Source organism: Poecilia latipinna, unplaced genomic scaffold (genome assembly GCF_001443285.1).
Source record: "Poecilia latipinna isolate Pla-1442-1.1 unplaced genomic scaffold, P_latipinna-1.0 Scaffold877, whole genome shotgun sequence".
In the NCBI taxonomy this organism is placed as follows: Eukaryota; Metazoa; Chordata; class Actinopteri; order Cyprinodontiformes; family Poeciliidae; genus Poecilia; species Poecilia latipinna.
The window spans coordinates 395,461-412,918 of record NW_015113493.1 but is presented as its reverse complement, the minus strand read 5'-3'; the positions used below and the strand labels follow the sequence as shown (position 1 = coordinate 412,918).

The 17,458-nt window shown below is 39.2% G+C and overlaps 1 protein-coding gene across 1 annotated transcript; it reads left to right on the top strand.

The window, feature by feature from the left end:
• Window positions 1-8,870: 8,870 nt before the first annotated feature.
• LOC106957124 (general transcription factor II-I repeat domain-containing protein 2-like) lies at window positions 8,871-10,690 on the top strand. The gene is given in 2 exon segments (XM_015048355.1): window positions 8,871-10,521; window positions 10,524-10,690. Coding segments are annotated over 2 exon segments (1,818 nt in total).
• Window positions 10,691-17,458: the final 6,768 nt, after the last annotated feature.

Here is a 17,458-nt window from a genome sequence, read left to right as displayed (position 1 = left end):
AACTACATGGGCCCCACATAGTGTTGCCCACTTCTGCCCCATTCACAGTTAGCCCACATTAATGCTGAATGGGGCCCATATGTTTAGCCCTAATGGGCCAGCCCAAGTGGGCCCCATTTTAGGTTACCATATCGGTCCCATACAGTTAGCCCAGATAAAACCCATGCCCACTCATAACCCATGTAGCCCACATCAAACCCAAGTGGGGCCCAACTATGCATGCTGGCTGGGACATCCCGATTCCAGAGGATAATTCAGTAAAAACCCCCAACATAACGGGAATTTAGAATAACCAAACACGGATGACGGTGTAGAACCAATAGTGACAGTTTGTGGAGTCATTTTAAGTGATAAAAGACGTAACAAAAATAAAAGGCGGTGGATAAAAGACAATGGGAACAGCCGCTCTATTTGCTGCACTATGATTTGGAGGTGACTGTGTTTTTTCATAGTTAATAATGACCTTTAAATTTAATAATAAACATTTCCACATATCATCTCCGATATCCACCGGACTTTCAGTTGCGCGATATGTCACCTGTTTGGGCTTCCTCTCTGTTCTGACGTCACCGCGATTTCTGATTGGCTACCTGTCACATTCAGCAGGTTGTATTCTCATTCCCAGCCAGGGAAAACCCCACAGGCTGAAGAAAAGTGACGTATAACTTACAAGTAGGAGGCAAGGTGTAGCATACACATCTGCTTCATAAAAAGGACTGCTGCTCTTCTAAGTAAAAGGTCACATGAACCTCAATACCTCTTTTATTTGGACAAAAATATGTCTGGAGGTATTTTAAATCACTCCCCCCAAAATAAAATTACAGAGCAATGTGAGGTACAGAAATGTGGTTTGTTGCCCAAGGGCAACGCCATGCCATAGAGGGTTTTAATTTGCAAAGCGACATTATGTCTGAAAAAAAATATTGTGTGGGCAAAAAAATCCTGTAAAGCACATATGTGCAACTTCAGTTAAAATTGGTCTTATAGGTGTCCCTGTATCATCCTGAAGTCAGAGAAGTACCTGGTAAGGTATTGTTTATGTAATCTGAAAGATTTTTTTTGCATGTCAAAGGTCAGCAATTTTGATTGAGGTAGCACATATGTGGTTTACAGAATTTTTTGCCAACATAATATGTTTTAATTTATTTTCAGATACATGATTTCCTTTAGTGTTATGGCAATAGATCCAATATCTGTCATTCCCTGGACCTTTCAAAATAAAACTAAATTGCACAATAAAAATGCCTAAACAAATATCAGTCGTTCTAACTAAATGTTATAAAATACAAACAAACTATCACTTCCACCTCTTCTTTGTTTATAAAGAGTTCGTTACTGCTGGTGTTTAGTCATCTTTAATGAAATTCTTCTTATAACTTTGTGTCATTGACATAACACCACCGTCGAACTAAAATACAACAAACATAAATAAGACGGTGTCACGAATACAATAACATAAAAAATAATAATTACATATAAACATACCTAGCTGGCTGACCGCTTCGTCAGAGGTAGAAATGAGCAAAATAAGAATTCTTAAACTTAAATTGTAACAACTTTCTAAAGCCAAGTCCTTCATGTCATATGCTTCTTCTTAAACATTCTTCTTCTTCCTACTTTTGCTTTTCAAAATAAAAGTCACAATAACAAAAAATGTGCCTAATACAAAATAAAACATACAAACTAAAACTATGGCAGTAAAACTCCCACCAAATCACTATCCTGTGGTGATTTCACTTCAAACATATAACATTACAATAGAAATATATTTACATTTTAGCATTTACTCTGCTTCCAGTAACAACACAGTTTTATGAACTGGTCTATCAAGATACACTGGCTTGACAGTCCTTTTTCCATCCTTATCCAAGGTCGAGTCACTTAGCAACAGCTTCACCTTCCTGATCCTTCCATCTGCGCTTGGATATACCTCTATTACTCTTGCCAGTTTCCACTTGTTCCTTGGAGAATTGTCCTCTTGAAGAATAACAACATCGTTTACCTTTGCATTCCTTTTGTTCCTTTGCCAGATTTGTCTCTGTTGAAGATTAAGAAGATATTCTTTCTTCCACCTTGTCCAGAATTCATTGGCTAAAAACTGAACTTGGCGCCATCTCTTTCTCAGGTATAAATCTTGGCTCACAAATTCACCAGGAGGGGGCAGAATAACACTGGACTTCATCATGAGAATATGATTTGGCGTAAGAGGCTCTGAACTTGGATCACTTAGGTTTTCTACTGTTAACGGCCTGCTATTCACAATAGCCATCACTTCATACAGAAACGTTCTGAGGGAAGAAGTATCAAGTCTCTTAGAAGTTTTATCCAGAATAGCAGTTAAAACGCTTCTAATGGTCCTAATCTGCCTCTCCCAAACACCTCCCATATGAAAGAAAGATCTGAATGCTCTCTGGTATTGTTAGGGGGCAGGACCAAATGTGAAGGCGGGCTGGATCCGGCCCGCGGGCCGTAGTTTGGGGACCCCTGCCCTACATAAAATGGAAACAAATTAATTTACCTGCAAGTCTTTTACTGTGTTCATTCCCCTCACCATCAACAAGAAATCCTGTGATTTTCATTACATTTGCTCTTTATTTGCCAAAGTTAGGATGGGGGAACAAAAGATTTTAACCGCTTGATAAAATCTGTTTCCCCTCTATAAAATGGAAACAAATTAATTTACCTTCAAAGTCTTTTACTGTTAATTCCCCTCATCTTCAACAAGAAATCCTGCAAGTTTGAAAACATTTGCTCTTTATTTGCCAAAGTTAGGATGGGGGAACAAAATATTTTAGCTCTTTCAGCCACCTGAAATAATATGTTCCCCCTACATAAAATGGACATATACGGTGAATTAATTTCTTTGTTACCTTAAATGTGAATCAATTAATGAAGCTGTTTATTTTAGTTTGCAGAAAAACTCCTAGCAAAAGTGGTTGTGGATTTTCCTGTTTCCACTGCGGCGTCTACAGCATGAGGTTGGACATTGCTGTGAGACTTATTCTTAACAGTGGTGATTATAACATTAATATTCTTATTTTGAGTGTTAATGAAAATTTTTATCATGACTATAATTTGTATGTTTTGATCAAAAAAATGTGTACTTAGCCAAAATTTAATACATCAATGTGAAAACAGTTATTTAACAAAATTGTTTGTCAATAACTGTTAGGTATTTTTCTCGAACCTATATTAAAGAACCACAGACAACATATATGAATTTTAAGGCAAGACTTTTGCAAAAGGAGAAATCTCCGCCAACCGCCTCTCCAGGCCGTTCACAGAGAGTTCTGATCTGCTTCCGCGTGAGCCCCTGTTTTATTGTCACAAGCAGGGCAGCCAGAAAAACAACAGAGGTCGTAAAACATTTAACCTAAACAAACCAGCAACTCAGTTCCAGGTGTGATAACTGATCTACGGTCTGAGCCCAGTTCAAATCTCGGTCAAACTGTCAACAAAGAGGGAGGATAAACAATAGACAAAATACGACTGCTCACAGGTAGTTAGGAGGTATTCTGGTTGATAAGAATTAAGGTCTGGGAAACACAGAGTTAACCGTCTCACATTAAGACGAAACAGTCAGTCGTAACCTCCAGGTCAGTTTATACACACATAAAGAAGAGAACACTTTAAACAGAAAATCACAATAATACTGATTAACATTAGACTGAATATGAACTAAAGTAATAACAAAATGATAATACCAAAAAAATATCTAACAATAACTTCATAAGTAGTTATTAAAAGTAGATGCAGGTGAGGGTAAAGAAAACCCCCAACATCCTGCATATGTGCAATATTAGATAAAATTAACAATGCAACACTTCAAATTTGGACTAGATTATTCTCTTTTCAAGAAGACTCTTTATTACCATGTTTGCGATTTGTGAAACCTTTTTCTGATTTGTGAAACTTCACTTAACAGACCACTGCAGAAGATCTTTCCTTCCTTGAGCCATCACCATTTGCAAGGAGACGCTTTTACCATTACATTCGAGAAGAGTTTCTAAAAGTCTGTGCAGCATCTGAGGAGAATGAGGAGGGTAGCTGATTATCTGGACTGACGACTGACTCTAAACTGTTAAATAGCATTTTCCCTCAATGCTATTTAACTGATCAACAACATTCTCAAATTTCAATACCCTATTAAAACCTAATTCCGTTTTAATGGGCACGTTCTTTTATTTCCAATTTTGACATCCAATGATTCACTTTGTAATGATCTCGCTGTGGTGTCTTGTACCAAAACTAAAAATCAGCCAAACTCCTTTCACACAAGTCAGGATTAATTAGTTCTTCCTTTATTTCCATGTACAATGGAGTGAAACTGTCAACACACAAACAACTCAGGATGAGCTCAGAGCAGCTAACAGAAGTGTTTTACATTCAGTTACATACATTAGAAGTACAACTGATGCAACAGCTACCTCAGAATGCTATGAGCTGCAATGCTACATAACGACCTAAGAAATCTTAGCAGCCTGCTAGTTAGCAATGACGTAGCACATAATTAAATCGCCCGCAGGTATTTCCAAAACTAATTCAATAAACAAGTTACTTCTTTTATCATATGTTAACATAAAGGCTCGTTTTGAAGTATAAGCTGCTACTTAGAGGCATTGCTTCGAAGAACTCGACCTGGAATGCGGCGTTCATAACAGACACGTGTTCATCTGCTCTACCGCTAGCAAACAACCGTACTGATTAAATAACATAAAAATTAAGCAGTTCCCTAAAAGTCCAACATATGGCAGCAATGTGCTATGCAAAACAAAACACCCACAGTTTACAGCACACACTTCCTGCAAAAGAGCCCCCTGGTGGTTGAAGAAAAATACACATATAAACCGGAAAATACAATATATGGAAAAAAAAAATCTGAATGCTCTCTGGTATTGTTCAGGGGGCCGGACCAAATGTGGAGACGGGCCAGATCCGGCCCGCGGGCCGTAGTTTGGGGACCCCGGCTATATATCCTACGATATGTTAGTCTCCTTTCCTTCTTAATTTATAACGCTGATAATTATCCCTGTCGCGTCTAAAAATGCATTGATAAAATACATAGTGAAGGTTTCATTATTACTCAATAATTACCGGGCGTTGTGGGAGAAAGTAAGAAAAGAACGAGGTTTATTTGCGTGACGTCGCAGAAGCCACTCAAACTGACTAAAAGCGCTGACATGGCACGTTACCGCGTTCAGTGGGTGTCTCGACTTCTCTTCCTCTCTGGTGCTGGTTCTACTATCAATCCTACATCGTGGCACTGCGCATGCTCAGCCCGATAATAGAACACACGCTTTGTACACAACAGACAGCTGTCTTGACGCACAAAGGTTGGAAAAAGTGACGTGGCAGCACAGATCGTCATAACCGGTTGTCATTATGACACATTAAATGTTGGTGACGTAGAATGTGACTAGTTTACAAAACACACTGGATTCATTTGCCAGGACCGAGCAAAGCAAGAAAGATTTTTATTAAGTAGGTGGGTAAAATGGATCCGTTACTGCTTCTTAGAAGATGCTCAAGATATGAGGAGGAGATCGAAAAGCTGAGAGAAGCTTTATATAATCAGGAGCTTGAGGCAGAAGAGAGAGAAAAAGAACTCCGGAGTGAGCTTTCAGATGAAACTGCTAAATCGAAACACAAAATAGCAATACTAACAACACTGAATGATCAAATTATGGAATCTGAAGAAGAAAGAAGAAAGATCCAATGCGATCTGACAGAAGAAAATCGTTTACTGAAAGCCGAAGTCACTAGGCTGAAGTCGAAGGAAACAGCTTTGATAGATGAATGTACGATTTTAAGAAACGCACAAGAGAGTTCTGAGAAAAAGAATTTGTACTTGGAGGAGGAAAACAGAAAACTTAATGCTCAAATAAAACAAAAAAATCGCATGATTGGTGAAATGTTTGACCTCACAAAGTCTCTAAGAGATTCAAATAGGGAGACAAAACAGCAAGAACAAATACTGCTGGAGAAAGTTGAAAAAACTATAAAAGTTGAAAACCAACAGAAACCTAAAATCTTTACATATGAAAAATCAACTCAAACGGAAAATTTGAGCAGTGGTCCTAAAAAAAATTTGTTGGCAAAACCTTTTGCCAACAAATCTTCACAGACTGAGCATTTCATTTCGGAATCAATGGAGAAATCGACTCAGACCGAATGTGCGACTTATAAACTAAAGGAGTTTCAGCCTCCATGTGAAACATCATCTCAAACACAAACTTTAGAAAGCAAATGTAGGCATGTAAGGACTTCTACTAGGGATACAACTTCAGCTAAAACTTTGACGGATCAATCTAAGCAGCCTAAATCTTTTGCTGAGAAATCAAGAGACTTGGAAACTTGTACTAAATCTAAGAGTTGGTGGGGTATGTGTGTGGATGGATTAATGTTTGCAGGTAAATACACCCTGCTAGGAATTTTACAAGCAGCAATAACTACAAAAGTTTATGAAATGGCTGCAATGTGCTATTTTACAGAATCAGACATTCCTTTCTGAGAAATTGTTCATAAAATACCAATGCACCGTCATATAATATGAATATAATATAAATAGTTCTCAATGTGGCATGGTACTCTCTAGTGGGGAAGCTGGTGTGTGAGACTGAAAGGTTTTAGCTAGAAGTAGTTGGACTCACCTCGACGCACTTCTCTGGCTCTGGCAACACTCGTTTTGAGAGAGATTGGACACTCTTTCACACTGGAGTTGCCATTGCTGAGAGGCACAGTGCAGGAGTGGGCATACTTGTAGCTTCCCCATCTTGGTAAATGTACTTTGGAGTTCAAACGGTGAAAAACACGGCAGGGTCCGTCCTCCTACGTGAGGGTGGATGAGTTTGGCTGTTTGTACAAACAGNCTGATGGAAACGCTCCAACGCTCCTTGACTTTCTGCATGGTAAGCCGTAGATCTGTTGTGTTCAACACAAAGCTGTTTTAGCACCTGACCAAAAAGACGTGAAGAGAAATTTGTCCCTTGGTCCGACTGAACAGTCAGAGGAATACCAAATACAGAGATGAACTGAGAAAGAGCACGCACCACATATTTTGCTGTTATTGTGCGTAACGGGTAAGCAGCCGGATATCGAGTACTTTGACACATAACCGTCAATAAATAGCAAGTCCCACATCGCGACCTTGGCAAAGGACCTACACAATCAACAATTAGGTGCTCAAACGGTTCTGTTGCAACAGGGATAGGTAATAAAGGAGTGGGTTTCAAAGATTGGTTAGGCTTTACAGTTAGCTGACAGACATGACATGTCCTAACATAGGAGGAAATATCCCTCTTCCAACGAGGCAAAATAAATAAATAAAAAAATATGTAAGGACTCGGTCATATGTTTTTTAGCGTGCCCAGATTCATCATGTGCTACTTTCAACAGTGTCTCACGGTATTTAGAGGGAACTACCACTTGAAAAACAGCATGTTCAACAGAACCAAAATGCGGCACCCATTTTCTCATTAGCACCGAGCCTTTCATCTTGTGTTTTCTTCTCATTGTCCATCTGAGAGCGCAACATAGCTCGAGTCACAGCACAAGCTGTGAAAAAGTTGGAAAATTCACGCTCACTCTCCTCTTGTCGACTCAACTTTTGTGACACCGGCTTACTACCACCTGAGACTGGGGGTAATTCATCTGTCCACATGCTGGAACCCTCTATATATCCTACGATGTGTTAGTCTCTTTTCCTTCTACATTTATAACGCTGATAATTATCCCTGTCGAGTCTAAAAATTCATTGATAAAATACATAGTGAAGGTTTTATTGTTGTTCAATAATTACCGGGCGTTGTGGGAGAAAGTAAGAAAAGAACGAGGTTTATTTGCGTGACGTCGCAGAAGCCATTCAAACTGACTAAAAGCGCTGACATGGCACGTTACCGGGTTCAGTGGGTGTCTCGACTTCTCTTCCTCTCTGGTACTGGTTCTACTATCAATCCTACATCGTGGCACTGCGCATGCTCAGTCCGATAATAGAACACACGTTTTGTACATAACAGACAGCTGTCTTGACGCACAAAGGTTGGAAAAAATGACGTGGCAGCACAGATCGTCATAACCGGTTGTCATTATGACACATTAAATGTTGGTGACGTATGCGACTAGTTTACAAAACACACTGGATTAATTTGCCAGGACCAAGCAAAGCAAGAAAGATTTTTATTAAGTAGGTGGGTAAAATGGATCCGTTACTGCTTCTTAGAAGATGCTCAAAATATGAGCAGGAGATCGAAAAGCTCAGAGAAGCAAATTATAATCTGGAGCTTGAGGCAGAAGAGAGAGAAAAAGAACTCCGGAGTGAGCTTTCAGATGAAACTGCTAAATCGAAACACAAAATAGCAATACTAACAACACTGAATGATCAAATTATGGAATCTGAAGAAGAAAGAAGAAAGATCCAATGCGATCTGACAGAAGAAAATCTTGCACTGAAAGCCGAAGTCGCTAGGCTGAAGACGAAGACAACAGCATTGGTAGATGAATGTATGATTTCAAGAAACGCAGAAGATCTTTCAGGAAAAAAAATTTTGAACTTGGAGGAGGAAAACAGAAAACTTAATGCTCAATTAAAACAAAACAAACGCATGATGGGTGAAATGTCTGAAATAATAGAGCACATGTGTCAAACTCAAGGCCCACGGGCCAGATGTGGCCCGCCATGTCATTTTATGTGGCCCGCGAGAGCTTAAGTTTTGTGTCTAAAAATAAAAACCGAAAAATAAATTAAGAGCGTGCTTTGACCAAAAACTACATTTCCCACAATGCCTTTCTACGCCGTTACTACGGTAACCGCGGCAGTTTCCACATCCATGCCAACAGTTGAGATGAGTTGAGATATAAATAAAGATCCCAAAATGTTCAGAAAGAGAAAAGTTGATGCAGACGGAAGATTGTTTCAAGAAAGATGGGAAGGCGAATACTTGTTTGTGCTTCAAGGAGAAAGACCGGTATGTCTTTTGTGTTACGAGGCGGTGTCGGTTGTCAAAGAGTACAATCTGCGTCGACATTTTGACACCAAACACGGAGCTAAGTACGCTCAAGCTAGCCTTCAAGAAAAGCAACAAATTGCCCAAGAATTAAAAGGCAAACTGCGGTCGCAGCAGAGTTTGTTCACGAAATCCACAGCCAAAAACGAGGCGGCAGTGAAAGCTAGCTTCATTGTGGCTAAAGAAATCGCCCACGCTTCCAAGTCTTTTTCAGATGGAGCGTTTTTGAAGCAGTGCATGCTGAAGGTCTGTGAGCAGGTGTGTCCCGACCAGTTACAGACTTTTAAAAATGTCAGTTTATCAAGAAACACCATTGCGAACCGAGTGAAGGAACTAGCAGAAAATCTTACAACACAGCTGGCCGAGGAGACACGCAGCTACACAGCTTTTTCATTAGCTGTTGATGAAAGCACAGATAACACAGACACAGCGCAGTTATCAATTTTTATTAGAGGCGTAAAGTCGGACCTCTCTATCACTGAGGAGCTGTTGGATGTGACTGCAATGCATGGGACCACGACGGGACAGGACATTTTTGATGCGGTGGAGAAGTCCGTAAGTAAAAATGCATTGCAGTGGGAAAACTTGGTGGGCTTAACTACAGACGGTGCACCGGCAATGTGTGGAGGAAAAGTGGGCTTGGTTGGACTAATGAAGAGGAAAATGCAAAAAATGAACTGTCACACGCCTCTGATAACGTATCATTGCATTATCCATCAAGAAGCTTTATGTGGGAAGGTGCTGGGGATGGAGGACATTGTGACCACAGTCATGAAAACAGTGAACTTCATTCGGGCACGTGGCCTGAATCACCGTCAGTTCCAGCAGTTTTTGCTGGAGATGGGCTCGGAACACGGGGATGTGCCGTACCATACAGAAGTGCGGTGGCTGAGTAGGAGCAAAGTCCTCAAGCGATTTTTTGAGCTCAGGGAAGACATTGCTCTTTTTATGCAGAGTAAAGGAAAACTCATGTCTGAACTATCAGATCCAAAGTGGCTGTGTGACTTTGCTGTGTTGTGTGACATAACCGACCATCTCGCCCAGCTGAATCAGAAGCTACAGGGACGCAAACAAGTCATCACGCAGATGTCCGACACGATCATGGCTTTCCAGCGTAAATTGGACTTATGGATGTGGCAAGTGAAACAGGACAATCTTGTCCACTTTCCTGTTTGTCAGAGCATGTCAGCCTCGTTTCCCGAGACTTTTTCATGTGCTCAGCTAGCTACCAAACTGAGCTAGTTAAAGACTGAGTTTGAGCGGCGCTTCTCTGACTTCAGAGCGCAACAGTCTGGCTTTGACATCTTTGCCAATCCTTTCACCACCGATGTCTGCACTGCACCCCAACACCTTCAGATGGAGCTAATTGAGCTTCAAAGCGACAGTGGCCTGAAAGCAAAGTTCCAGGATGCTGCAATCCAGGACTTTTACCGTCTGATGCCCCCTGGTTTGATGCCACAGCTTCGACTTCATGCTGCCCGTGTTCTGTCCATGTTTGGAAGCACCTATCTGTGCGAACAGTTTTTTCCATAATGAATCTGAACAAAAACCAGCACAGATCACACCTCACGGATGACAACCTCCATGCTGTTCTACGCATTGCCTCAGCACAGGACCTAAAGCCAGACATTGACACACTGGCAACGGGAAAACGGTGTCAGACATCTGGTCAGAAAAACACAGGTTAGCATTTTCTTTTTGAAACTTAATTAAAATATAATAAAATGTAATTCAACCAAGAAGAACAGTTAAACTGTGTGCAATTTAATGACTGTGCTTGCATTTTGTTTTGTGTTTATCATTTTCAGAACATGATCGATAGTCGAGAGAGAATCCACTTGGTGTGTTCAAGGACAGGCAGCATCTCCTCATCAAAGACTATCCAAAAAACTTGAGTAATATAGTTGTGAACTGAGTCAACCTTTATTTTGGTATTTTTAGCTGATTACATATTATTTATGTGTAGCTGCTGTTGTAATTAGTTAATGTTTGCAGGTCTTATGTGTGTATGCAGACAAATTGTTGTCATCAAACCATCAGTTGGATGCAAGGCTGTGTGTAGCCTTTTTTTGTAAAATGCTACATGTGTCATACATGTTCTTTGCAGCTCAGTTTTATGTTATTTTTCTTTATTCACTTGGACAGTTTGATCCTTCATTAATGGAGTTATGTGGGTTTTCATAAGCTGACAAAATTTAAAAGGATTTATGTTAGAGCAACAAGCAAACATATGTTTTCTATGCAACTGTAATTGTCACATGAATAAGTTATAATAAATAATGAGGTATTTAACATTAAGGTATAGTTACATTTATTTTACATTACATTCGATTACATTTAGTTACATTTATAAGATACATCTGGCCCTTTAAGGACAGCCATTATGCTGATGTGGCCCTCGGTGAAAATGAGTTTGACACCCCTGTAATAGAGTATCTCAGAGATTCAAATAGGGAGATAAAACAACAGGAACAAATACTGTCTGAAAAAGTTGAAAAAACTATAAAAGTTGAAAACCAACAGCAACCTAAAATGTTTACATCTGAAAAATCAACTCAAACGGAAAATTTGAACAGTGGTTGTGAGCAGCCAAAAATTGTTGCCAACAAATCTACACAGACTGAGCATTTTATTTCGGAATCAATGGAAAAATCAACTCAGACTGAATGTGCAACTTATAAACTAAAGGAGCTTCAGACTCCATGTAACACATCATCTCAAACACAAACTTTAGAAAGCAAATGTAGGCATGTAAGGACTTCTACTAGGGATACGACGTCAGCTAAAACTTTGACGGATGAATCTAAGCAGCCTAAATCTTTTGCTGAGAAATCAAGAGACTTGGAAACTTCTACTAAATCTAAGAGTTGGTGGGGTACGTGTGTGGATGGATTAATGTTTGCAGTTAAATACACCCTGCTAGATTTAGATTTAAATCTTTATTGTCATTGTCCCAAGAACAACGAAATTTAAAAAAAGTGCCGTCAGTCAGTGCATATGCTCACACTTTACATATACTGTAAGAAATACATAACAAGTAAAAAAAACAACAACTAATAAATAAGAATAACCACATTCTCACACACATCATTCATGACGATGACACCCTGCTAGGAATTTTACAAGCAGCAATAACTACAAAAGTTTATGAAGTGGCTGCAATGTGCTATTTTACAGAATCAGATATTTCCTTCTGAGGAATTGTTCATAAAATACTAATGCACCGTCATAATATGAATATAATATAAATAGTTCTCAATGTGACATGGCAGCGCTCTAGTGGGGAAGCTGGTGTGTGAGACTGAAAGATTTTAGCTAGAAGTAGTTGGACTCACCTCGACGCACTTCTCTGGCTCTGGCAACACTCGTTTTGAGAGAGATTGGACACTCTTTCACACTGGAGTTGCCATTGCTGAGAGGCACAGTGCAGGAGTGGGCATACTTGTTGCTACCCCATCTGGTAAATGCACTTTGGAGTTCAAACGTTGAACAACACGGCAGGGTCCCTCCTCCTACTTGAGGGAGGATGAGTTTGGCTGTTTGTGCAAACAGTAGTTCAGATTACTCAATTGTTTAGGAGTCCTTGGAGAGAAACTTCCATGTTGTACTGGGGAACTTCAACATTCAGTGAGACCTAGATGGATATTGTTGACTTCGAGGTGATTCTGGTCCACAATCTGGTGTCTTGGCCAGATGGTTCACCATCCTCCACTCGGGGCATTGTGTGTCATTGGACAGAATTCTGTGAAGAACTCTTCAATTCCAGCAGCACGTCTTAAACTGAGGAAGCTGAGAGTGAGGACCTTGGGTCACGCTTTCTAATCCCTGGTGCAGATGTCACTGAGGTGGGTAAAAAGTACCACAACGCAAGGCCCTGTCGATTGATGAGATTTTCCTGGAGTTCCTGAAAGTTCTTGATGTTGTGGGGTTGTGTTAGTTGATACAACTTTGCAATATTGTGTGAACAACGGGGACAGTTCCCCTGAATTGACAAACCAGGTGCTGGACCCCCTATTCCAAAAAGGGGGACCAAAGAGTGTGTTCCAACTACTGGGGGATCACACTCTGAAGCCTCCCTGGTAAGGTCTTTTCAAGGGTTCTGGAAAGGAGGATCCATCAGATAGTCAGACTTGGATTCTGGAAGAGCAGTGCAATTTTTGTCCCAGTCATGGAACACTGGACCAGCTTTACACTCTCAGCAGGGTTCTAGAGGGTGCATAGGAGTTCTCACCCAAACACTCTACGCTTGGATGAGAATCCGTTTGACATTGTCCCTTTGTGAATCCTCTGGGGGCTGCTCTGGGAATGTAGGGTACTAGGCCCTTTGAAATGGGCTTTTAGATCCCTTTATAACCAGTGATAAAGCTTGGTCTGCATTACCAGCAGTAAGTCGGGCTCATTTCCAGTGAGAGTTGGACTCTGCCTAGGTTGCCCTTTGTTACAGATTCTGTTCTAGGTGCAGCCAAGGTATTGAGGGAATCTGATTTGGTGGCCTTAGGCTCATGTCTCTGCTTTTTGCAAATGATGTGGTCCTACTGGCATCATTAAGTCGTGATCTACAATTCTCACTGGAGGAGTTTGCAGCTGAGTGTGAAGTGACTGGGATGAGGATCAGAGCCTCCAAATCCAGTATCACACAGGGCGTTGCGTTGTCAGTGTCAGTCTTACACACACACTTCCTCTAGCAAGATGCAGTGCCATGTCTGAGAAACTGATAATGATTAAAAACGCTTTGCGTCACTCGCTTATGCATCAACATAACCGTCAGCCATCAGAGAGCTTATTACACTGTAAAATTCAGTTTCTATTTAAAGCGGAACTCACAAATACACTCAAGGGGGATACGTCACAGGCATCAGGTAAAATATTTTACATCAGTTATATTGACACAAAAATAAATAGTCAACAACTCAGTATGAAATTTTGTTGACTTTTAGCAACAATGATTTATTACAAAAACTACAAACTAAGAAAATAATAATAGTTATCCTGATAAATAAATCAGTAACCAAAAATACTTAAAAAATAAGTTTAGGTTAGATTTAATTCACTCAGTTCATGTCAGTAAAGAAACCGAAATGGTTAAATGTCAAAAGAGTTCCATATCCTGGGAGAATTTCTCCATTTCAATCCAAAGTCCAAATCCAAAAGGAAAAATCCAAAGCGTCAAAGCCCCCTCCTCAAAAAAAAAAAAAAAGAAAAAAAGAGTGGTACCACCAAAAATCCCCAAAAAGAAGCGTAAAGTCCAGACCTCGGTGGCGTCTTCTCGCACCGTCGGCGTCCTCTTGCCAATTGGTGGCCTCTTGCACCATGCGGCGTTTCCTGGGTGCAAGCTCCAGGGGCAGATCTAGAAAAATATTTATGGGGTGGCAAGAGGGGGGCAGGGATTTTTTCCAGGGCTGGCAGCATATGCCAGTATATATATAAAATGTCGCATTCTCACATTTAGCTTACACAGACATTGGACTTAATTTACTTGTTGCAAAATATTGTTTTTAACTTGTTTCAAAATAAGCTTCATGTAGCACTGAGGATTATATATAATTTCTTAATATAATATAGTTCATTATTTTTCTGTCTTTCATACTCCTGCCAATTGATATGCATTACCGGATTGGACATCGCCTATTAGTCACTATGTGATTCATTGAGTTATGCCCAGAAAACCATTTTATCCCAATGCAGGACGAGCAGAAATCTGTCACAAATATATTCGTAGCGTCATCATTTGTTATGACTTAAAATAAAGAGGAGAAAACTGATGTTTCACAAATTCTCCGTGATACAAATCTATAAACAATTTTGTTTCTGTTAGTTCTGTCAAGATCCAAGAAGGGGCAAATTTCTCTTACATATTGGTCAATCGTTTTATTTTAAATATGCTGTAGGAGCCGTAGTTTGATGATTAGTTCAGTTTTAGTCGCTTATTGAACTTTTAGGAATTGCAGCGGCTGCAGTGCGCCACAATAAAGGTACAACAAAGCTGATAAACAGGTGAAGAACCAAACACCACTTCTATTCTGCCTTTTCTTGCTGCGTATCGGCTTTACCCGTTGCCATGGCAACCGACAGACAACAGCTCAACGAGCAGTTAGAGCAGAGATTACCGACCAGGGGAATCAACACCAAAAAACAAACATTTTCCACACAAAAAAGTAGCAAAAACACCAAAACAGAACATTCAGTCCAGGCACGTGCAGGGGGGGCCTGGGTATGCTTGAGCACCGGCCCTTTTTGACATTAGGCTGTTGTGCTATTAGCTAGCTGCTAGCTAAGACTTTGCTAGCAAAGCTAGATAACTAAAAGCTTCTTCACACTTTCCAGTTTTATGCTTTTGTATTTTAAAAAGTGAATAATTAAGCCCTGTGTGACCTAACCTTAACCTTGTTATTATTCTTTCCTCCTTCCTATTCCTTCTTCCTTTTCTTTTCTTTCCTACAGCCAGCTGAATTTTATAATACCACCTTCCTTTTAACCCTTTATCCCACCTTCTCTGCCATATTTTCATCAGCTCTTCTTTGGCTTTACTTTTCCCTTCCGATTTACTCATCCTAACTGCAAAACTAATAGGATCATGTGTTGCCTTCTTTGCCGTTTTATCAGCCTTCTCGTTTCCTACCAACCCTATATGTGCTGGAACCCACACAAATGTAACTACTAATCCCAAATTTTGTATTCTAAATAGATTATGATAAATTTCTAATAAGATGTCCATCCTACTATCCGTATTATTATATTTTATGCTTAACAAAGCTGAACTTGAATCTGAGCAAATTATTGCTTGTAAAGGCTTTACGTCCTCAATCCATTGTAAAGCCAAAAGTATCGCTAACATTTCTCCTGTGTAAATTGATACCCCGTCTGTGATTCTCTTCCCTATATTCACATTGAAATCTGGAATTATACATGCTATTCCTATTTTTCCGTCGATTTTTGATGCATCTGTATAAATTTGGACATGTCTATAGTAATTATTTAAATGTGATTGCACTGCATACATTTCTACAATATTTGACTTATCTTGTTTTTTTTTTTTTTACCAATATTGATAAATCAACTATAGCTTCTGGTAAAATCCAGGGTGGTATAACTGATATTGGATCTGTTTGACTAATTTCTAGAGTGTCCACTTTAAGTTCCTTTACTTCCTTTTCAATTTTCCATCCATAACTCTTCATCCCTTTCTTTTCCTTTTCCCAACATGGTTTAATAATTTCCCGAGTTGGATGTCCACATTTATTGCCCATCAAATTTAGCCAATAATTAATTCCTAATGCAGTTCTCCTTAGATCTAGTGGCATTTCTCCCATTTCTACTTCTAATGCTGCTGTAGGTGTTGTTTTGAATGCTCCGGTACATATTCTTAGTGCTTGATGTTGAATACTGTCTAATCTATCCAAGTGAGTTTTAGCTGCTGAACTGTACACTAAGCATCCATAATCAAGATCAGATCTAATTATTCCCGTATAAATCTGTTTTAAGGAATTTCTCCCTGCTCCCCAATCATTACCCGCCAAACATCTTAATATATTCAATTTTCTCTTACATTTATCGACAATCTTTTGGATGTGAATATTCCACTTTAATTTCTCATCAAACCACAAACCTGAGAATTTTATGCTCTTTACCTGTTCAATTTTCTGATTATATAATTTTAATTCTATAAAATTATTTGTTTTGTTTTTTTTTAAATACAATTACCTTCGTTTTGTCCACTGAGAATTTAAACCCCCATTGCAATGCCCACAACTCTATATCTATAATAACCTTTTGTATTTTTTTTCCTATAAACTCTATATTCTTCCCTCTTTTCCAAATAGCTCCATCGTCTGCAAAAAGTGAACAGCCCATGTCCTTTCCAATATTTTCAAATATGTCATTTATCATAACAGAAAACAATATTGGACTAATAATACTTCCCTGTGGCGTACCATTTTCCACTACATATTTATCTGAAACAACCTCACCTATTCTTACCTGTAATTTTCTGTTTGTTAAAAAGTCTTTAATCCATTCATATATCTTTCCTTTGATCCCCAATTTGTATAATTTAATTAATAAACCCTCTACCCACATCATATCATATGCTTTCTCAATATCAAAAAACACAGCCACTACACTTTCTTTGTTTACTTGAGCTCTTCTGACTTCATGCTCAAGACATAATGTTGCATCATTAGTACTCCTCCCTTTCCGAAAACCACTTTGATAATTAGAAATATATCCCTTTTTATTTAGATAATACACTAACCTACTATTAATCATTTTTTCCATTATTTTGCATAAGTTTGAAGTTAATGCTATTGGCCTGTAACTTTCTGTTTTTGAATGATCTTTTCCTGGTTTAGCTATTGGTACAATAATAGATTCCTTCCATAACTCTGGTAATTTCCCCTCCTCCCAGATTTTGTTAAATAATTTCAATATTATCATTTTTGACTTATCACTTAGTTGAT